Source organism: Protomyctophum parallelum (genome assembly GCF_964188405.1).
Source record: "Protomyctophum parallelum genome assembly, chromosome: 9".
Classification (NCBI taxonomy): Eukaryota; Metazoa; Chordata; class Actinopteri; order Myctophiformes; family Myctophidae; genus Protomyctophum; species Protomyctophum parallelum.
In genome coordinates, this window is record NC_139706.1 from 14,100,146 (window position 1) to 14,124,222 (window position 24,077).

Sequence of the window (24,077 nt, forward strand, 5' to 3'; positions counted from 1 at the left end):
ATGCCCAGTGTTTGTTTCTCCAACCACTTCAACCACTCCAAACATTATTTCCTCACCAGTAAAAGCCCGGTATTTAAGGCCATCAGCTGACGGTATTCAAAGACATTTTCTCATCATCACGCACCAACATGAAGCTGATTTGGACTGTGTGTGTAACGTGGAGCATCCTCTATGCAGGCAAGTCAAACTCGCTATAGTGTTGATTGTGACAGCTAATTGTTTATAGCGTTTTAGTCTTTGGAATGAGATTTACATTTAGTTTTTGTCACATCTCAGTCATCTGACATGTTTCTGCTTTGGTCTAGTTCAGGGGTTTTCAACTGGTTTTGACCCAGGGACCACCATTCTGACTAGGAGCAGCCTGGGGACCACCACTATTGTGTCGGGTGGGTTCATCGTAGATCTATGGACCCGCCTGACACAATAGTGGTGGGGCATTCATGCACCATGGGTTAAGATTGTTTTTGTTTTCTTCTTACTTGTTACTCACTAATCACACTATCACAGGCTACATTCATGAGCTGGACAAAAAAAAACTATGTTTCAAAATATTTTATCAAAAGTTTTACAAATGTGTTTTTTACTTGTACTAAGCGTGACTCAAAATAAGTATCAAAATAATAATCCATTTCAGTTACACACACACACACACACACACACACACACACACACACACACACACACACACACACACACACACACACACAGAAACAGAGTATATATTTTTCATCTTATTCTATTTTAATAATCTTCTCTTTATTTTAACCAACCTACAACCTGCACTACATTTTACTAGGGCCTTTAACAGTACCTTTCTAACAGACAGAGGGAACTGTTCATTGTGTACCGTCACTTTAAAAGCGTAATACATCATTGTATGACGGTGTCACGCACCAAAAATAGCCAATCTACAAGCTTACATCACACCTGGTTGCATCGCGTTGTGAGCTTGTAGCTCTGCCTTTTCGGCAACGATAGACTGAGAAGTTGCACCTTGAATAAGTCACGTATTACGTGAGACTATTCAATCGATCCGCGGCAGATATTATAACTCTATGGCAGGGAGATTTGACTTTCCCAAACGTATTATTATGAATTGGATGAATAACTTATGGCAACGTCTTACCGTGCTTGCCTTGGGCAGTAAGCACGGTAAGCACAACATGCGTTGGGTTGAAGAGCAGGATGGTTGTTCCGCTGCAGCAGCTGAGCTGACGGCTCCGTCAGCTGCTGCAGAAACAAATTCTGTGCGTGATATGTTTATATCGTGAGTTGAGTTGACTTTTTGAAATGTTAGATTCGACTTAAGTTATTATTATTCACAAACAAGTAAAAAGAGTGCAAATACGTTTTATATATTTAGAAAGGTAAAAAGGCAAAAATACAACTTTTCGGAATGCCTGCAGTACCTGGTGGTCCGCGGACCACCGGTTGAAAACCCCTGGTCTAGTTTCCGTTGACTAAATCTACAGATTTGGTCGACTAAAATGTAGGCCTATTTTGTAGGGATGTCCCGCCCGGTCTGATCACGTGATCAGAAATCGGGGGCCATCCCTAGTATCAATATTATATCCATATCATGATATTACACTGGGTATTGTCTGTGATTTGGGATATTGTTGCCTACTATTGTGATATGGCATGAACATGTTCTATACAAATATAAATATCAGATCGAGAAAAATCAGGAATCGGATCACGAGCCAAAAAGACGTGATGGGGACATCCCCAGTATTTAGCATGCACTTCCGTGCTGAAAATAGCAGATCTACAAGCTCACAATGCGTCGCAGCGTCTCGCATTGTGAGCTTGTAGATCTGCTATTTTCAGCAAGTTAGTTTTTATTTGTCGACAAAATTGTCAATATATGTTAGTCTTAGTTTTAGTAATGGAAGCTTATTTTTTTATTTAGTTTTCATTTAGTTTTCGTCAGTGAGAGGTAGTCAACAGACATTTTTCATCATGGTTTTAGTCGACGAAATCAACACTACAACTACAACAAATTTAATAACGGCTTATGCTGCGAGTAGGTCCGACATTTTAACCACTTTACAGTGTTAATTCTGTTGACTAAGACTAAAACTCAGATGACTAAACTATAGGACTCAAACTAAATGGTGTTATTCAAATTAGACTAAGACTAAATCATTTCTGTCGAAATGAACAGTATCAGTGTCAAAATTAACACTAGTCTTAATATTCTAGTCTTAGTCGACTAAATATTAAAATCTTAATTTTGATATTTAGCTGACTATCGGTAGAGGGTGCAAATCCACGGGTCCATTTGGTTCCATGTGTACACTCTCAGAGTTAAATTTAAGTCAAACATTGGGGGTCCCAGATATTATAAATGCCATTAAATGGGGGGTCTGTAGCCTAATGCATGTCAAACTGGGGGTCCTTGAAATTATGACGGGCTGAGAATCTCTGCTAATCTCTGCTTATTATTGGGGGGTGTGATGATCGGTGATCATTATGAGTGTATGGTTGTGAGAATATGAATAAAGAGTTCTCACATTGTTCTTGACTACACAGTACCAGGGTGGGGGGAGTGGTTGCCTGTGTTCTCCCTAATCCTCCGCAGGTGGACTGATTGATGATTGACACCTGAAGCTGGCCCGTCTGTCAGGGAGTGATCGGCCCTGACTGGCTGTCGGTCTAGAGTGGGAGTGCTCCTGATCATGGCTCTCCCTACTCAATACTATATGAGTCAGTCTGCTCCTGGAAGGCGCCGGGGAGACAGGCCGGAATCCTCTCTCTCCCAGCCGCCACACTAACTGTGGATTTTGCTTATAGTTATTCCTTAATTTGGTCCCTTCGGAAAGGAATTCGTTTGCTTTAGTTGTAGTGTTAATTTGTGTCTGTTTGCTAGGTTTTCTTTTGAGTTTTGATCTGTATTCTGTAAAACCATTCGTTACTTCATCATTTAATTCATCCTTATATAAATAAATGTTCGCATTTTGAAGCTGGTGTCCTGTCGGTCCATTACATGTTACACTTAATTACCCCTAGACTAATTGTGTCGTAACAGGGGGTCCCCTGGCAATGGCATACTGTATCTTTTAAAAAGGGAGGTCCGCGGGTGAATTATTGTCAATTTGGGGGTCCTTAACATGAAAAGGTTTGGGAACCACCGGTATAATGAAGCTCTATATTTTCCTTAATTCAGCTGAAGCTGTCACAGACCTGCAGTGTCATACGTGCGAAGATTTCTCAGACGCTCAATGCGCCGTCACGGTGCTAATGAACTGCACCAACGAGGATGACGTCTGCTTTTCGGGCGTAATCGAGTGTAACGTACAACTTTCTTTCTTTCTGCTACTTATTTGCTTCAAAAGATATACAATTTCTGACGTTTCCTTCCAAGATAAGTATTTTGTGGTTTTATTTTTTCCGTAGCGACGGTGGGTCCGAGGATTATCATCAGGCAGTGTATTCCCATCAACAGGTGCGGAAACAATACACTGAATACTCCATTCGCGCCTCTTCACACAAACATGGGTCCAGGAAACGGCCAGTTAACAGGGCTCTGTTGCAATACCTCATCCTGTAACTTTATGTTCTTTGACGGTACGTCAAATCCTTACCACAATGTTGTGTATTTCATAATTCTTCATACCAATGTTTTCAATTGTGATCAGTAAATTGTACTAAAAGTAGGTCCACTTTTAATTCATGTTCATCTTAGCCTTTTAATCATTATATTTTGTTTGACCAAATTGGGATTTAATTTAAAGGACAACTTTAGTTTTTTTCAACCACGGTTCATGTTTTAGGTTGTTATTAGAGAAACTAAAAGGTGAGTGTTAATTTTCTTTCATTTGCTGCTTTCTTTCGTTTTGGGGATTTTAGCAGTTTTTGACAGGGGGGCATTCGAGCATGGGGCTAAATATGTATTTTTTTTACAAAATATTATGGCAATGGAAATTACATCTGGCCACAAAAGATCACATGAATGTGACAAACTGACATATTGAGCCTATACACACAGTACAAGCCTTCCCCCAGTAGGCTACCTTCACATTCAGTAGATCCTGTGATCTTCTGTGGCCAGATGTAATTTCCTGCAGGGTTTATTAGGACTATAGTAAATAATACAAAAATAAATAAAAAATGTAATGTCAATAGGACACATTATATTGATCTTTAAATACGTTTTAAGCTTTTGTAAAACACTGTTTGCCAATAATTATTCATCACCTCAAAAATGCAGTCATTTAGTAAGTTACCACATACCAACTGTCAGGCAATCCCTGATCTAAACTTGGAATTAAAGTGAAGCTCAGGTACATTTTAAACGTGCTTAAACACTATGACATGCTAAACTATGTTTTATTTTGCCGTTTCATTTCAGCTCCTAAGATCCCGTTTGGGCTTCAAATAAACGGTTTGAAGTGCTTCACCTGCCTTTCACCTTTTGACCTCATATGTCACAGAATAAACACCTGCAGAGGACGGAGGACGCAGTGTGTAAACTCAACAGGTGAGTCCTAACAGTTTTGCAGAATTACAGTACATGACCCATTGACCAGAAGGCAGCTTTGCTGTTGGTTGGTGTCCCATTGGCCAGAGGAGCCAATCAGATCTGTCTAACTAGGTGGCGAATTGGAGGCGAAGTCGAACATGGGCGATATTAGGTCAGGTTTCACATGACAAAAAATAGATAAAACCTATGTAAAGTATCAATACTGCAATGTAGAAATGCTCCGTTACAAGTCAAAGTCTGCATTAAAAAAATGTGCTAAATGTTTTTTTGTGTGTGTGTGTGTGTGTGTAATAATCTGTAGTGATAGTGCCGGACGGGAGGATCCAGCGGGCTTTTGGCTGCGCCTCCCCGTCATGGTGCGACGGTAAGAACCTCCACCTGGCGTTCTTCAGCCCTCTGATCACGCTGTCCACGTTCATATCCGGACCTAATTGCTGCAGCAACGCGGACTTCTGCAACGGCAACGCCTCAGTGGTGGCCCCTAATAACCCCCTGCTGTCGGTGAACCCCCAGCTCGCGGGGCCCCCGATGCCCTCCCTTATCGCCGGCAGCACCGTCCCTCTGCTGAGCACACACCTCCTGAGTATCTTACCTCTGACGCTTCTGCTCTGCAGTTTGATCGTTTAACGGTTAAACGATCAAACTGCAGATTATACGAAGTATAATTAAATGATCACAGGCATTCTAGGTCTAGTTAGGAACCAAATGGACCCTTATGTGTCTGTAACTCAGAGATTGTACTCTTTTATAATTCAAATGTTTATTTATTTTCCAAAATGGTACATGTAAAAATCTTCAGGGGGTCTCCCTGGCATGTCATTTCACATAGGAGGGTCTGCGGGCTAATGAGTGTCAATTTGGGGTTTTTAACATGAGAAAAGGTGCATGTTGAAAACCCCACTTTATTTAATTCAGGACGGGAACCCCTTTTGGTGTTTCTAGCATTATGTTATACTTTAGCAATTGAAAAATAGGTACGTCTACAAGCTCATAGCACGCTAAGAGCTTGAAGATCTGCTATTTTTGAAAAATGTGGAAATGTGGCGCAAATCATTGAAAGTATATTCTTTCAGAGCGAATGTTCTTAACTCAAATCAACATATTTTCGAATGAGCGGCCAATTACATATATTTTTGGGGGTCCTTGACATTGTAATGAGCTGATGTCCACACAGTTGTGACGGTATTGTAGTTAATGCTTTACTGAAAGTATCGTGAACAGTACAGGCATAGAGCATACATTCTGTCAACAACTGTCAACAACTACCACTCGCTTGCCGGCTTCCTAATGATGTCATCGTTCCTCTTAAACCTGTACACTACATCCCTTCCTTTCTTTGACATAGATACATTGTTTTTTCAGAAAACTGTCAGGATTTATAAGGCATTTGTAGAATCGTCCTTGCAGGTCTAAATGGGTTAAAGTTTAAGAATGTATGCTCTATGCCTGTACTCAGTGATGGGCAAGCTACTTATTAACTATAGTTCAGTTCACAGTTCATTTTTTTTAAAGGAACTAATTCAGTTCATAATTCAACATTTTGAACTAAAGTTCATGGTTCCAAAAAATTAACGATTTTAGTTATTATTATAAATTTTTTTTAAATTATTATTATTGCCACAGCCTAGCCATTTGCGCACCAGCTGAGAGACAGGGATTTAGAGAATGCTAGTCTCTCAATTACAATTTACAATTTAGGCATTTAGCAGTATCCATAGCGATACAATAATCAAGAACAAAAGCATGGGAATACATCACAAAAGCATTTATCATAAAACATGCGTAAGCTAAGAAAGTAACAGTGGAATATCTATATTATGAGACTATACATATAAACTATATATATATACAGTACTACTATGCTATACATAAGTACTATGGTGTGCTATGACTATATACAATGCAATTATAGTGCCGTCTACATAACATGCTATAAGTCTGTATCAGATGCTATCTAAGTCTACAGAAATGCTATCTAAGGGGGTAGGGTAAGTGCTATGGGCCATGATGGAGTCTAAAAAGGTGGGTTTTCAGACTACGGCGGAAGATTGGGAGTGATGCTGCAGTTCTGACTGCAATGGGAAGTGCATTCCACAGTTTTGGAGCCAGAAGGGAGAAGAGTTTGGGACGTGTGGAGCGTTGTCCCGGCGTTTTTAGTGAGGGTACTTCCAGCTTCCCTGCGTTGGCTGATCTGAGTGCGCGGGAGGGTTTGTAGGGTTCAATCATACTTGCAAGATATGGGGGAGCCATACCTTTGGTTGCCTTGAATGCCAGCATCAGAGTTTTGTATTCTGTGTGGGCAGCGACCGGGAGCCAGTGGAGGGAGCGGAGCAGGGGGGAGACATGTGAGAATTTTGGCTGGTTGAAGACCAAGCGAGCTGCGGCATTTTGGATCAGCTGGAGAGGCTTAATTGCACATGCTCTCAAGACAGCCTGTTGCCTCGGGGAGGCACTGTTTTACCGAATATTTGAGGATGGGATACTCAGATTGAGAGAATGCTGACAGGCACTTAAATGAGATGTTAATGTCCTGTAGGTAGACTTAGAAATAAAACTAGTGTTGACTAATCAATACAAGTGGCTCTTATTTTGATGGGGCAGTTTCTGCACAAGAAGTCCGTTTGACTTGTAAACAAGCTACGATGAATGAGCTGTCAAAGTACTATAGTCGCTAAACCACGTTAGCGATCAAATTTACAATATGAAAATTTTCACTTAGACAATAATGTAGGTTACACACGCTGGAATTAAACATGGAACCTGCAGGCAGCATTAGGTGAGTAATTCATTGTGTTGTGCTAGAGATAAAAGGACAGCTGCTGCGTGGGATCCTCTTGCTGCTTAACAACATAACTGTGTCAGACTCTTCTTATAAACCAACCAATCATGGATTTTTTCCAGGGATTTCTTTCTCCCACAAAACTATATTTAACAGTCAATTTGTAACGTAGGCCTATAGCTTTTGTTGAAAGTTTGTTGAAAGTTACCCCACCCCCTTAGATAGCATTTCTGTAGACGTAGATAGCATTTGATACAGACTTATAGCATGTTAGGCTATATTTGTTGAAAGTTACCCCACCCCCTTAGATAGCATTTCTGTAGACGTAGATAGCATTTGATACAGACTTATAGCATGTTATGTAGACAGCACTATAATTGCATTGTATGTAGTCATAGCACACCATAGTACATAAGTATAGCATAGTAGTATAGATGTATAGTTTATATGTATAGTTTCATCATATAGATATTCCACTGTTACTTTCTTAGCTTACGCATGTTTCATGATAAATGTTCTTATGTGATGTATTCCCATGCTTTTTTGTTCTTGCTTAATGTAAGTCGCTCTGGATTAAGAGCGTCTGCTAAATGCCTAAATTGTAAATTGTAAATTGTTGAAAGCTACGTCACTACATGGGTCTAAAAATAGCTACACTACAAAAAACGCTACTTGGTTCAAAAGGAGCGACGCTACCATCAAGCTACTGATAAATGTAGTTAAGCTATGTAGCTTCGCTACTTGTAGCTAGCTACTGCCCAACACTGCCTGTACTGTTCACAGTGATGGAAATAAAATATAGGATCCATCTTTTAATATAGATAGTTTAGAAAGGGCTGTATAATTAAGAAACACTGTAAATCTATACCTTCAAATAACCCAGCAGGGAGACCAATTAAATACCGTGCTGTATTTACCTTAAAAATTAGTGAGTAGCCCTTTAACACTAGGAAGTCTGAAAAAATTTCACTACTACTCAGTCGGCTGAAAGGTCAGGGGGACCGTGTTTTTGGTGCGATTTGATTGGCCACTCATCATATATGTTTCTAAACACATGTTTTCACTCCTAAAATGTATAAAACTAATAAAACATGTGAAAAATATATATTTTGCCGTTGCCCGTTAGTGCTATAGGCTATTGCAACATAGCCATGGAAGAGTGTCGCGTTGCTGCCTTTTGTTGTTCTTTTTTTCCTTCCACCCAGCAAAGAGCCAAGATCACTCGTCTTTTCTCGTGTGTTATCGATGTAATTAATATATGTGACCCCACGCGATGTACAGACTGCTTGACTGTAAACATGACATAATTGTATTAATGTTTAAGTGTAATGATGTTATTGACCGGATTGTCCGATTCAGATTTTACAGAGGCCAGTTTCGAATTGCAGCCATCCGTAGGTGCCCTTTGAGAGCGGTTTTGAAGGAGTCAAGGGATTCACATGTCTTAATGACTGTTGGTAGGGCGTTCCACATTTTGGTGGCATAGGAGCGAAAATAATTTAGTCCCTTGTTTGTGCCGAATCTGGGTTGTACATGGTTTGTTGCACTCCCTCTGGTGTTGTGGGTGTGGACTTCGTTTACATTAAGGAAGTATTTAGACAGGTACATGGGTATCTTGGTGGTGTATCGAATCTTGTGGACCAGACCCATTGCAACATGCTGTACTCTGTCGTCGACCCTAAGCCATACAAGTCATACAAGCCATACAACTATACAAGTGAGCCGCGTTATATTTACCTAAATTACCAGCCAAAGTACATTCCAAATAAACAATTATTAGCCACGTTATGTTGTTATATCAGTTGAATTAATAAAAAACATTGCATTTCTTCTTCGTTGGTATAAGGGAAGATGTTGAAACACTTCCGCATTTCTTTGTCCCAACTACATGAACCACGTGACCGGGCTGATTTCTGCCCCCTCAATATCGCAACCCAAATATTTTATAAGATGGCTCTCCGCATCATAAGTGCATATTGCATAATACTTGTTTATTTGGAGTGAACATGACAATGACGAGTAAATAAATATTAACACAACTCCCGTCGATAAGTTATTTAGCCTGGACATTTCTGCATTTAGCTGAAAACGGGCTTAGTAGCCTACTATTATATTTGATTGATTGTGCCAAAGAATCGCGTCGGGTCAAACCGGCCATGCAAACGAAAAAGTTTGGGAGCTGATAAAACACTTTCCGACTTTGTTTTACTTTTGGGTAGGCAAGAATTGCGTGTGTGTGGGGGGGGAACTCTGCAGATGTATTTATTTTCCCCAGATGGTCTAAAAATGAGTTACTTTGACCAACGTATTACCAATCTTGTACACCATTTCTCACGAAAGCAACACCCTTGATCAAGCAGCCTAGTTCACATACATGACGAAATACAACATTAGAGTTATATATTGTCATTTTTATATAGAGGGGGAAACATTATAGGCTACGCGTGTTATCGATGTAATTAATATGTTGTATTCTCGTATAGAAATAAGTGCACGCAGACAAGTCAGCTTAATACCATGTTCACTTCTTTACTTCCTCTTTTCATCTCCTTTGACCTCATGACATCATCAATACAATACCATTCACCTTTTCACATTAGGGCCCCCTAGTCTACCTGAGTGCATTGCACTTTCAGACCATAGGCCTACACAGTATATCACATCTTCCCCTTTTTTAAGAGTATAACGACATCTATGCATAATGGTAATGTAACAGCATGGCATTTCAAATATGGAATAAATGTAACTGAATAGCAAAAATATGAAATACAAATAGCATACATATGAAAAAACAAGTGATTAGTAATCACTGGCACATTCTTAATGAAACAAATCAATTATTCTCTGGCACACGATACACATTCTTTATCAACATGTCTTAGTTTTCTTTTTCTTTTTTAACAAAAACAATATCAATAGCAAAGCTATATTAGCATGCAAAGTGTACCCTGTTTTCATAGTCTCTAAGTTACACAGTCCTTGAGCCAATACGGCTTGTTTCTCACCCTCTGAGGTCTGCCCTGGGCATGATCAGTTGGCTGTGTGTGTGCTCTTACTGTGGGCACAGGGTGTGAGTGATCAGCTGGTGCAGCACTGTTAGATGGGACAGGTTGGGTAATGTCACCTGGACAAGCGCTGTCATAGTTGGGTCATCTGAAGAAGTTCCGTGACCTTGGAGAGCAAACCTTTGTTTCGCAATGGATTTGTCATCTATGAAGGTATATAAAAAAAATTAGCGGGGGTGTACTTCGCAAAAAGGTGGGGAAAATCTTTGAGAGCCCCAAATTCAAAATGGCAGCCCTCAGCCATACTAAAAATTAACTTTTCAATGGTTTGGCCTACAATGCTGCACAGTACATGATTTCTGACATTAATTGGGTCAGGGAATTCATAATTGATGTCATTTTATTGATTTGACCAATTTTACACCTTCAAATTCAAGATGGCTGCCGATTTTTAGCTCCAAAAGGTCCATTTTTCAAAATCGTCAGAAACACTTTATTTTAGGCTTGAATGAAAGATATTCTCATGCTGAGTTAAGTTACAATTACAATAGGCCTAAGTAGGGGTCATCTCAGAGGTCTGGTTAATGAGAAACAAACTGTCATGTCCTGTCTGCTGCATACTTTTATTATGTAGTGATGTCCTAGTGTTTCCTTTTTGCCTAGTTTCTGCTGCCTGTCTTGTCTCACCTCCCTTTCATTAGTTTTGTTCTCCACCTGTGTGCTGTTAGTCTCTTAGCCAATTGTGTGTTAATTACCTTTTGTATTCACCTGTGTCCAGTTAAGCCTGTGTCTATTTAAGCCCTCAGTTCCTTGTTGGTTACTATCACATGTAGCATGGATCCACAGAGACAGAATAGTTAGGTCATCTGAAGACGTTCTGTTCTAGCATTCTACAAATGTCTTACAAGCATGAGCTTGTAGATCGGCTATTTTTCAACAGCAAAACCATTACAAATAATGGTTACAAAAATGTGGCTTGATAGCTATAACACTTAAAAGGTAGTCACCCCCCCCCCCACCCCCCAAGATCAAGCCTGCATGAATGCAGCATTAAAGAGAAAGCACAATGTCGTATCAATGTGTCCTGAAATGTGGCAAGCCTTGCAAGTCCTCTGATACTATCAGCCAAGATAAATGGGATGGCTTACAATTGAAAGCCAATAACTGGTCAGGACTTGACATGTTATCTGTCAATTTCCTCGACACGTTTGATTGAGCAAGCCAGACAACGAGCAAAAAAGCAAAGTGACATTGCTCAGAGCTCAAATTCTGAAATGCTAGACGAGACTCTGTGTAATGAACAGCCAGAGGGGCCATCACCAAAGCGCCTGCGTTCATCCGTGGGTGGGCGTCTACATGACAAATCAAAATGTGTGTGGTGCAATCAGGGTGTGGACATGAGGCATCCAGATAGAACAAATAACCTGTTGAGAATCAGTACACATTCAGGATGGTGCTCCTTCAAGCGCCACACAGTCCTCATAAAAGATGACGAGCTGAGAAACCGTCTCACACGACTCATTCAGTCAACGTCAGCACTGTCATGTACCACAAACCCTGTTGGATGAAGTATATCCACAATACAATCTTCAAGCCAGAATGTGTCCCTCTTCGAGGCAAAGAACCTCTTCTTTAGACATGTCGATTCTGTGAACGTGAGATCCGTTCACTGCAGTCCCTTTTATCAGACTACAAACGAATTATTAGTGAATTTATTTGGCTATGCAGTGGGCGATGTCAAATCATCTTATGTCAAGGGTCTGCTCATTAATGAGTATCAAGATAGAATTGGCTTCAAAGATAGAGCTCAACTTAATAAAAGTGAGTGGGTCTATGATGTTGGGGGAGGAGGTAACTACATTGAGGCTGCAGTGTCATCCCTTGGCATCAGCGATGAGCAGCTTCTACAGAACTTGGCACCACGGCTATCAAAGAAGATAAAAGACACTCCTATTGTCCCTTGGCCCCCGCGCATTGATCATCTTGAGGAAGGCGAACAGTTGTGCGAGATGCTGTTGAAGCTGTTGACTTGGCTAAAATTTGATGGGTTCAATGTACTGCATACTGTTACTGTGTTGAATTAAATTCAAGTGTAATTTGACAAACAATACTGGCACTATTGGCAATTGGTTTTAAGTGCATATGGTTATGGTTAAGTGTGTGAGCAGTTTGAAAAAGATGTCTGGCAAAAGTGAAGCCACAAGGGCATCTTTAAAGGGCCAGCACAACCCAAGGAACCAGCACAAAGGAAAAAGCCAGTTTAACCAAAGCAAATTAAGGAACTAGAGCAAAGTAAAGTTGCTGCAACACAAGTGTCGCTTTTTCATGGATATATCAGTTGATGACAGAATCCAATTTGTACAATATGAGAGATTATGTTTTGGCTGTTTAAATCCAGGTCATCAATCCAAGATGTGCAGGGACAGACTGTTCTGTGACACATGTTCAAGACGTCACCCCACCTGCCTGCACCGAGACCCTTCAAGTGAAAACCAAATTAAAGAGACAAGTTGCAATAAGGAAAGGAGGTCAACATAGACAACACAAGTACAAACGGTTACAGAAGAAATTACAGCCAATAGAATTGTGCAAGATGGTACTAATACCCAAATCTCTGCAATTGTACCTGTGTTTATTTCAAGTTCAGAAGAGCCAACAAAGGAAGTACTTGTTTATGCTTTATTGGATTCACAGAGTGATTGCTCATTCATTCCAGAACAAGTAGCAAATGTTTTGAAAGCACCTACAAATCCAGTACAACTGAAGTTGTCCACAATGTCATCAAAAGGAACTATTGTCAAATTTAAACGGCTAAAAGATGTACAAGTAAGAGGTTTATTCTCAACCAAAAGAATCACAATGCCAACAGTTTATTCAAGGGAATGCATACCTGCTAAACGGTCACAAATTCCAACACCAGAATCTGCCATGGCATGGCCACATTTAGAATGCCTTGCAGATAACCTTGCACCATTACAGGACTGTGAAATTGGTTTGTTAGTTGGTTGCAATTGCTTGCAAGCATTAATGCCTAAAGAAATCGTATGTGGAAAGGATAACCAACCTTTTGCTCAAAGGACAGATTTAGGTTGGAGCGTTATAGGTCATGGTGGGAGCTCATGTGAGTTAAAGGAAAGGAGCAGGCAAGAGGGTAAGAGGAAGCAAAAGGAGGCTCAAAGGGAGAGCATAAGCGCTTCAATTTCTTTCCAGCTCAACAAGAAGGCTGAATGGCCTGTCAAGCTACCTGTTGTCACCAAGGTCCCCAAGAGGGCAGCAGCGACCAAAGAGGCAACAAGGCCTGTGACAGTAAGGGCCCCAGCGACTAAGGGTCCCAAAGACGTAAGAGTGTTCAATGTGCAGGTGAATGCAAACAAGGAAATCAAAAAGAGGAGATGGTGTACTTCGTCACAGGAGCATGTGAATGCAAAGAAAATTTCAAAAGGAAAGAAGTGCTCTTGAGAGATGTCAAGGTGGGAGAGAGGAAAAATGGTAAAGAACCAGACAGATCAAAGGTCAACTTGAAAACTGGTCAAGGTTAAACTCAAAGGTTCTCAAACATGATTTCAGAGTTCAAAAGGTTGGGACAAATGAAGTCAAGTTTTTGTATACATTTAATTAAGGTGTGGTATAAAGGGTTCAACTGCTTGAAGCAGTATTGTGATTTATTGAATTGTGGTGAATTATTGAAAATTAACTTAAGCCTGAACGAAATCCCAAGATGTGATTTGGTGGGAGTTTGGCTGCCAGAAATATGTTTCTGTCATTATTTTGTTTTATTTCACATTATATTGGGAAAGGTAATTTGGAATTACGTCACGTCCGGTGCCATGTCCTTATTTGGTGTTGAACCAGCGATGGCTCACAACATTGTTTGTCAAGCCTCCGTGTAGACGGAAGGACATTAATTGTTTGAGAGAAGCGTGTCATTAACCAAGGTTTGTTTGTTTGTTTCTGAACAATGTTTTACGTTCTTTGTCAACATTTAAGGTGTATGTTTGATTTGTATGAGTTTAATTGATGCGATTTGTTTTTGTTACAGTTTGACGTTTGTTGTTGTTCATATGGGTTTCCTGTCATTCCATTCCCTTCATTCCCCTTATGCAGCCAGTGAGGTAAATCCATGTGTTCATCATGTATGCATTATATTGTCATGTTCGTTATGTTTATTTGCTTAAGTTTGTTCATGTACTGATCGTTGTTTATTCATTGTGTGTTCATCAGTTTTGACGTTGGTCTATTGAGAGTGAGAGCTCAATAAAATCATCAGTAAACAGAAACGACTGACTCGTTCATGGAGGGAGTGACAATCGACCATAACCTGGACATGATGGGACTGTGTGAAACTCACAGCTAATGATGAACAGCCCCTAATCGCTTCATCTCCACCAAATGCTGTTTTCTCCCAATCAGCCTGCACCACAAAAAGAGGTGGCGGTATTGCACTGATCCATAACTCAAAGTATCCACTCAACCAAAAATCCAATATTCATTTTTTTCATCCTGAGTTGTTATTAATGTCTTCATCACTACCCAGTCAAAATGCCCTCCCCTTTAACATAGCCATCCTATACCGTCCCCCTGGTATACACCCTTTTTCTAGAGGAATTATCTAAATTCTTATCAGATTTAATAAATCGTGCTGACCATTTGGCCATAATAGGAGATTTTAACTTAAACTATAATGAAAACTCCAACTCACTTAATAAAGCCTTTACATCACTCATCCCTGAATCCCTTGATTTTCCCCAAACCGTTACAGAACCCACACACAGAAATGGTAATACTATAGACCTTGTCGTGACGCGTGGCATCACGATCCAGAATATATCAGTGTCTCCATCTGCCCGATCTGTAACCGACCATTGCTTCATTGATCCCCTTACCCTCCATTAACCACTGCCCCTCAAAAAGCCGCTGCATTAACAATACAGCTAAAATAGCACTAGAACCTGCATTCCTTTCAATAACTACTCTGGGTCTCTCGACAATTTCACAAATGGGTTTAATAATGTCCTACTTGATGTTATAGACTCCATCGCCCCATTCAAAACTAGAAAGTGCACATCACAAAATATCACACCATGGTTCAACGACAATACATGAGCCCTTAAACGAACATGTCGAAACCTAGATCAAAAATGGCTTGAGGTTTTTCGCATGACGTGGGATGAACTCGTACAAACGTGCTCTATGAGAAAAAAAACACATACTACTCCACATTAATTTAACGATTTACACTGGGCCCACCACCACTCCATATCATGGATCGACTAACCCATGAGCCACCGGCCGACCCATGCGGCCGACCCATGGGCTGACTGGCCGACCGATGCGGCCGAAAGAAAACTGTCAGGATTTACCATTTTGTAGTATCTGGCCTCAGTCCTAAATTGGTTATTCTACCGATGGGAATGGAGCGGTTTGCTGCCATTTGTGGATTTTTGAGAAGAAACGAACAAAAAAAGGGGCTCATCTCCATTCCTGTTGAAAATGGAAACGTAGGTGACCATATACTGTATGAGTATTTCCAAATTTCCATTTCAGGGGGAAATAGTGTTTTACTCTACTACAATTATTTGAAAACGTATAGGTAATAGTTACTTTGTAGATTATTATTATTATTATTATTATTATTATTATTATTATAAAACATACTGTACATTAACCACTTCAGCCCTATTTAAACTTTGGCTATTTTCAAAATATTGGTATACATTAATGATAACTTGAAATGACACATTTCTACTTTTCTACATTTCTACTTTTACTCTGTGTACCTTAAGTACATTCCGATGCCAATACTTTTGTATTTTTGAGCAGAGTACACATTGTTGTCATTGGCAAATGACAGCAATTTGTGCTCTCAGTTGTCTTTGGAAAAATGCCCAGTGTTTGTTTCTCCAACCACGTAACATTATTTCCTCACCAGTAAAAGCCCGGTATTTAAGGCCATCAGCTGACGGTATTCACACACATTTTCTCATCATTACTCACCACCATGAAGCTGATTTGGACTGTGTGTGTAACGTGGAGCATCCTCTATGCAGGCAAGTCAAACTCGCTATAGTGTTGATTGTGACAGCTAATTGTTTATAGCGTTTTAGTCTTTGGAATGAGATTTACATTTAGTTTTTGTCACATCTCAGTCATCTGAAATGTTTCAGCGTTGGTCTAGTTTCCGTTGACTAAATCTACAGTTGATTTGGTCGACTAAAATGTAGGCCTATTTTGTAGGGATGTCCCGGTCTGATCACGTGATCAGAAATCGGGGGCCGATCACGTCAATTTCTAATGATCGGAATCGGATCGGGAGCAAAAAAACGTGATCGGGACATCCCTAGTATCAATATTATATCCATATCATGATATTACACTGGGTATTGTCTGTGATTAGGGATATTGTAGCCTACTATTGTGATATGGCATGAACATGTTCTATACAAATATAAATATCGGATCGAGAAAAATCAGGAATCGGATCACGAGCCAAAAAGACGTGATCGGGACATCCCCAGTATTTAGCATGCACTTCTGTGCTGAAAATAGCAGATCTACAAGCTCACAATGCGTCGCAGCGTCTCGCGTTGTGAGCTTGTAGATCTGCTATTTTCAGCAAGTTCGTTTTTATTTGTCGACAAAATTGTCAATATATTAGTTAGTCTTAGTTTTAGTAATGGAAGCTTATTTTTTTTATTTAGTTTTCATTTAGTTTTCGTCAGTGAGAGGTAGTCGACAGACGTTTTTCATCATGGTTTTAGTCGACGAAATCAACACTACAACAAATTTAATAACGACTTATGCTGCGAGTAGGTCCGACATTTTAACCACTTTACAGTGTTAATTCTGTTGACTAAGACTAAAAGATTGAGATATTTAGTTAGACTTAGTTATATTAGTTAGACTAAAGAATGCCAGATGACTAAACTATAGGACTCAAACTAAATGGTGTTATTCAAATTAAACTAAGACTAAATCATTTCTGTCAAAATGAACAGTGTCAGTGTCGAAATTAACACTAGTCTTAATATTCTAGTCTTAGTCGACTAAATATTAAAATCTTAATTTTGATATTTAGCTGACTAAGACTAGAATGAAACTAAACATTGCAATTTCAGATGACTAAAATAGGTTTATAAAACTAAATGGTGTGTTATTCAAAAGACGAAGACTGAGACTAAATCAGAATAGAGCACCGAAGTCTGACATCAATATCGGTAGAGGGCGCAAATCCACGGGTCCATTTGGTTCCATGTGTACACTCTCAGAGTTAAATTTAAGTCAAACATTGGGGGTCCCAGATATCATAAATGCCATTAAATGGGGGGTCTGTAGCCTAATGCATGTCTAACTGGGGGTCCTTGAAATTATGACGGGTTGAGAATCTCTGCTAGAGCCATACAAATCTTCTCTTATTATTGGGGGGTCCCCTGGCAATGGCATATCTTTTAAAAAGGGAGGTCCGCGGGCGAATTATTGTGAATTTGGGGGTCCTTAACATGAAAAGGTTTGGGAACCACCGGTATAATGAATCTCTATATTTTCCTTAATTCAGCTGAAGCTGTCACAGACCTGCAGTGTCATACGTGCGAAGATTTCTCAGACGCTCAATGCGCCGTCACGGTGCTAATGAACTGCACCAACGAGGATGACGTCTGCTTTTCGGGCGTAATCGAGTGTAACGTACAACTTTCTTTCTTTCTGCTACTTATTTGCTTCAAAAGATATACAATTTCTGACGTTTCCTTCCAAGATAAGTATTTTGTGGTTTTATTTTTTCCGTAGCGACGGTGGGTCCGAGGATCATCATCAGGCGGTGTATTCCCATCGCCAGGTGCGGAAACAATACAATGAATATTCCATTCGATCCTCTTCACACAAACGCGGGTCCAGGAAACGGCCAGTTAACAGGGCTCTGTTGCAATACCTCATCCTGTAACTTTATGTTCTTTGACGGTACGTCAAATCCTTACCACAATGTTGTGTATTTCATCATTCTTCATACCAATGTTTTCAATTGTGATCAGTAAATTGTACTAAAAGTAGGTTCACTTTTAATTCATGTTCATCTTAGCCTTTTAATCATTATATTTTGTTTGACCAAATTGGGATTTAATTTAAAGGACAACTTTAGTTTTTTCAACCACGGTACATGTTTTAGGTTGTTATTAGAGAAACTAAAAGGTGAGTGTTAATTTTCTTTTATTTGCTGCATTCTTTCGTTTTGGGGATTTTAGCAGTTTTTGACAGGGGGGCGGGGGCATTCGAGCATGGGGCTAAATATGTATTTTTCTTTACAAAATATTATGGCAATGTTTTTTTATTTATTATTTACTATAGTCCTAATAAACCCCAAGAAATTACATCTGGCCACAAAAGATCACATGAATGTGACAAAGTGACATATTGAGCCTATACACACAGTATAAGCCTTCCCCCAGTAGGCTACCTTCACATTCAGTAGATCCTGTGATCTTATGTGGCCAGATGTAATTTCCTGCAGGGTTTATTAGGACTATAGTAAATAATACAAAAATAAATAAAAAATAGAATGTCAATAGGACTCTAGGACACATTATATTGATCTTTGAAGCTTTTGAAAAACACTGTTTGCCAATAATTATTCATCACCTCAAAAATGCAGTCATTTAGTAAGTTACCACATACCAACTGTCAGGCAATCCCTGATCTAAACTTGGAATTAAAGTGAAGCTCAGGTACATTTTAAACGTGCTTAAACACTGACATGCTAAACTATGTTTTATTTTTCCGTTTCATTTCAGCTCCTAAGATCCCATTTTCGGTTCAAATAAACGGTTTGAAGTGCTTCACCTGCCAGTCACCTTTTGACCTCATATGTCACAGAATAAACGTCTGCAGAGGACGGAGGACGCAGTGTTTTAACTCAACAGGTGAGTCCCAACAGTTTTTCAGAATTACAGTACATCTCAAGCACAACGTTAATTATAAATTGAGTGGGCAAAACCATACCTATATTAAATTAATTAGGATCAATATAAGCAAAATAATATATGATAACCCGTTATCCTTATAATAAGGGTAGCTTTTTCCATATTTTTCACTTTTCTAATTTCCACCTACAGTAGGTCTACGTGATTCCCCAGTTGATTACTTAAACAAAGACAACGATTTATTGTATTACACATTTTCTGAAATTGTACATTTAAATATGCAAATTAGCCTTTATGTAGGAAAATATGCAAAAATAAAAATAAAACTACTTCCGTGGAAGGGTTATCATATACTAATTTACTTATATTGACAACTTAATATAGGTGTGTTTTTTCTAACTCAATTCATAATTCACTCATTCTTGAGATGAGGGACAAAAGTGGAAAAAACATGTCCCACACATAAGAGCCTTATTTATGTTAAAAGTTAATTAATTCATAAAAATAAAAGCACTTGCAAAGTTAAATGTAATACAGTTTATTATTATGCCATTAATTTCATTATAATTGTTTTCATATGCCATCTGAATTAGTTAAAAGCAGGCACTGTACCCCAAAAGTCCTGTATTTAGCCTGTCCCCAGCAAATGGTCACAATTTCAAACTGCCAAAAAAGTGTCTAATACTGTCACAATCACATAAATATACATACTAAATGAAACATAGCAAACAATATACACAGTTAATTTTAATTTATATTTTCCATTAAATATCTCATATCAAATGTGTGTCCCACGTCTCTGTCAACTCCGTCAGGTTTTTAAAAAGTCTTAAATTAATCCGAAAATATTGTCGACAGATTTAGCCTAGTGGAGCACCTGGTCTGACAAGCATTCAATTGTTTGATATTTTAAACAAACAATGTTGATATCAATGTGGTCATAGTTTTTACATGTCAAATCCGTCAGGACATTATTATAATCTTTGTTAAGAATTCCAAAATAATGTTTAGTGTTTTAGTTTAAGGGTTAGGTTTAGCTAACAACTGAAGAGAGCATGCCTTAGAGCATGCCTTAAGGAACATTTTTGGCTATAGGGCCATCACAGATTTGTCTCATTTTCCAAAATTGCCGCCACCTGATGTTATTTTACAATAACTCAAGTTCTACACCACCTAGGATCTTGATTCTGGTGACTAATCATACATTTTCAAGGATCTGGGATACATTGGTACTATTTAGATTTGTCCTGTGACCATGGCAGCCATTGATTTTCAAAATGGCCGCCACCTGCTGTTATTTTACAATAACTCAAGTTTTAGACCACCTAGGATCTTGATTCTGGCGACTAATAATACATTTTAAAAGATGAGGAATACAGTGGTACTATTTAGATTTGTCCTGTGACCATGGCAGCCATTGTTTTTTCAAAATGACCACCAACCTGCTGTTATTTTACCAATAACTCAAGTTTTAGACCACCAAGGATCTTGATTCTGGCGACTAATCATTAAATTTTCAAGGATGAACTTTCTCTGGGAGGGGTCAGGGCTTATTTCAAGTGCAGGTTGAGTTGCTACTGACGGGACATTAAAAAGAGGTGGGCTTTCTGGCCTTTGACTTGTCCCTTTCAGGTACAGACGCACAGTTTGACTTCACTGGCCACTGCAGTGTGGCGTTGTATCTTGGTGGCCTCCTGCCAGTGTTTCTCCATCCTTCTCATGAGCTCTGTGTTCTGGGGCTCTGGGGCACTTACATTGTCTTGGCTGGAGATTGCTTTCCTCCAGGGTCCAGCCCAGTCTTGTGCAGATGGCTGCTGGCCCACCTGGAGGCCCCAACCTCACTTGTTCGGTTGGTGTGATTAGGTGGGGTGGTCTTCCCCAATAAGGATGAAGGGTTTGACCCTTTCAAACGGCAGTCTGGACAAGTGTCTGTATTTAGTTGTGAGGCTAGATACAGGATACGATTGCTCACCCAGCCCCAGGTGACTTGAGGTGAAGGCTCCTTTGATTTGGTCTTCAGTCTTTCGCTCACTGTTCTGCTCACTGTTCACCTCAAGCAGGTCTTCAAGGTGTTTGCCTTTGCACAGGCTATATGGCTAGGACTCGTGCTTAACCACTCAGAGAACTCACACATGGTGTTGGTTGCTCCTGGGCCGCAGAGCATTGTGCGGCAGAATTCAGCTCTCATCTCTGGTGGCAGCTTGTTGAGGAGTCGTGATTCTGAATGCATTCCAAGCATTAGCTATGCACAAAGAACACTCCTTGGGCTGAAAACGGCCATAGCCATCATCACAAAATGAGGTCAGCACATTTGGGCACATTTGGGCAAGTGGATATATGGCCAAATTTAGCCCAAGGGGTTTGACCTCTAGTTTGGCCATAGACTCCCTAGTTTGGCCATAGCCACTTGGTATGGTACCCAACTTTCAGCAGCTGTCAAAAATTCCCCTAGGGTGGTTCAATAGAAAACAATGTGGGATATGTTAGTAGACACCTTTACAAACACATTGGTGAAGAAAATTCTTGGTAAGAAATGTATTCACAGATTTGACATTATTCTGATAATATTCCCTGACTAAGTTGGTAAAATAATAGCAGGTCCACCATTTTTGAAAATGGCTGCCATTGTCACAGGATAAATCTAAATAGTACAACTGTATTCCTCCTCCTTGAAAATGCATGATTAGTCACCAGAATCAAGATCCTAGGTGGTGTAGAACTTGAGTTATTGTAAAATAACAGCAGGTGGTGGCCATTTTGAAAATGGCTGCCATGGTCACAGGGCCAATATAAATAGTACCACTGTTTTCCTCATCCTTGAAAATGTGGGATTAGTCACCAGAATCAAGATCCTAGGTGGTCTAGAACCTAAATCAGTTCAACTTGTCAACTCCGTCAGATGTTCGTCAACTCCGTCAGACGTTGGTCCCGTGATGTTTTTGTTAATTTCCAAAGAAATAGACGATTCGATGTCAACTCCTTTGTGCTTATGTATTGAAACACCAACTGAAATGATACGTAATGATGATTCTTCTTTTTTTTTTACATGGTTTTCATGTTAGAATATTGAAAATAAAGGTTGAAATGACGGATTTGAGAAATTGGATATTTCATAATAGTGTGATATTGGAACAAAACAATATTAAAATAATTGTATCACTTAACTTGATTACTGAAAGCCATTATAAGATAACTGAGGACTTTATATTATTGTTGAAATTATCAAATTAAAATAAAATGGATTTTAGTGTGTCTGACGGAGTTGACATGAATCAGTGCATAAATGTGCATAAATGTCCCATTTTAGAAAGAAATGTTACGTGAAAAACCTGTTCCTTCTCAAGATTGGTAGTTGAGACCTGTGTATACAAATACATCCATTTGATTTGAATGTATCTTAAAAAAAGAAAAAATCTGATTTGAAAAAAGTTTTGTCCCTTATGAAGAATGGGTGATATAACATTCAAATTTTAGAGGTCTAAAGACTGGTTCTGAACTGAACCGGTTCCCAACCGGTGGAAAAGGGGACTGTGAGTGTTGAGCATGCTTCTCTGCTGTGTGCGTTGCTCTGCGACGGACAGATTCCCAGAAATGCTCTCCTCCGCGGCAGTCAGCCGCGGGGGTGGAGCGTCTTTTCCATCCACCAGCTGTCTGAACACTCGGAAATGACGTAAAAGACAGCTTCTTCTGTCCGCGGCTGTCCACTAAAGTGTGCCAGACGGTTTGTATGTATGCAGCCTGCGTTGTGGCTGCCAGTGATATGTGACCCTCCCCTTCCCATTGACCAGAAGGCAGCTTTGCTGTTGGTTGGTGTCCCATTGGCCAGAGGAGCCAATCAGATCCATCTAACTAGGTGGCAAATTGGAGGCGAAGTCGAACATGGGCGATATTAGATCAGGTTTCACCTGACAAAAAATAGATAAAACCTATGTAAAGTATCAATACTGCAATTTAGAAATGCTCCGTTACAAGTCAAAGTTTGCATTAAAAAAATTAGCTAATGTTTTTTTGTGTGTGCGTGCGTGCGTGTGTGCGTGCGTGCGTGTCTGTGTGTGTGTGTGTGTGTGTGTGTGTAATAATCTGTAGTGATAGTGCCGGACGGGAGGCTCCAGCGGGCTTATGGCTGCGTCTCCCCGTCATGGTGCGAGGGTAAGAACCTCCACCTGACGTTCTTCAGCCCTCTGATCACGCTGTCCACGTTCATATCCGGACCTAGGTGCTGCAGCAACGCGGACTTCTGCAACGCCAACGCTTCCGTGCTGGCCCCTACTAACCCCCTGCTGTCGTTGAACCCCCAGCTCGCGGGGCCCCCGAGGCCCTCCCTTATCGCCGGCAGCACCGTCCCTCTGCTGAGCACACACCTCCTGAGTATCTTACCTCTGACGCTTCTGCTCTGCAGTTTGATCGTTTAACCCATTTAGACCTGCAAGGACGATTCTACAAATGCCTTTAAATCCTGACAGTTTTCTGAAAAAACAATGTATCTATGTCAAAGAAAGGAAGGGATGTAGTGTACAGCTTTAATAGGAACGATGACGTCACTATGAAGCCGGCAAGCAAGTCGTAGTTGTTGACAGAATGTATGCTCTATGCCTGTACTGTTCATGATACTTTCAGTAAAGCATTAACTACAATACCGTCACAACTGTGTGGACATCAGCTCATTACAATGTCAAGGACCCCCAAAAATATATGTAATTGGCCGCTCACCCCCATTCGAAAATATGTTGATTTGAGTTAAGAACATTCGCTCTGAAAGAATATACTTTCAATGATTTGCGCCACATTTCCACATTTTTCAAAAATAGCAGATTTTCAAGCTCTTAGCGTGCTATGAGCTTGTAGACGTACCTATTTTTCAATTGCTAAAGTATAACATAATGCTAGAAACACCAAAA

The 24,077-nt window shown here is 39.9% G+C and overlaps 1 protein-coding gene and 1 long non-coding RNA gene across 2 annotated transcripts; both read left to right on the forward strand.

The window, feature by feature from the left end:
* Positions 1-3,189: 3,189 nt before the first annotated feature.
* On the forward strand, positions 3,190-6,202 carry LOC310864406 (phospholipase A2 inhibitor and Ly6/PLAUR domain-containing protein-like). The gene is made up of 4 exons (XM_083773097.1): positions 3,190-3,292; positions 3,400-3,570; positions 4,355-4,483; positions 4,788-6,202. Exons 1-4 carry the CDS (start codon positions 3,244-3,246, stop codon positions 5,111-5,113), a joined length of 675 nt encoding a protein of 224 aa, XP_083629223.1. The 5' UTR covers positions 3,190-3,243; the 3' UTR covers positions 5,114-6,202.
* Positions 6,203-18,069: 11,867 nt separating this feature from the next.
* LOC310865105 lies at positions 18,070-23,879 on the forward strand. The gene is made up of 3 exons (XR_014569798.1): positions 18,070-18,223; positions 19,051-19,179; positions 23,266-23,879. It is a non-coding gene; the product is annotated as an uncharacterized lncRNA (long non-coding RNA).
* Positions 23,880-24,077: the final 198 nt, after the last annotated feature.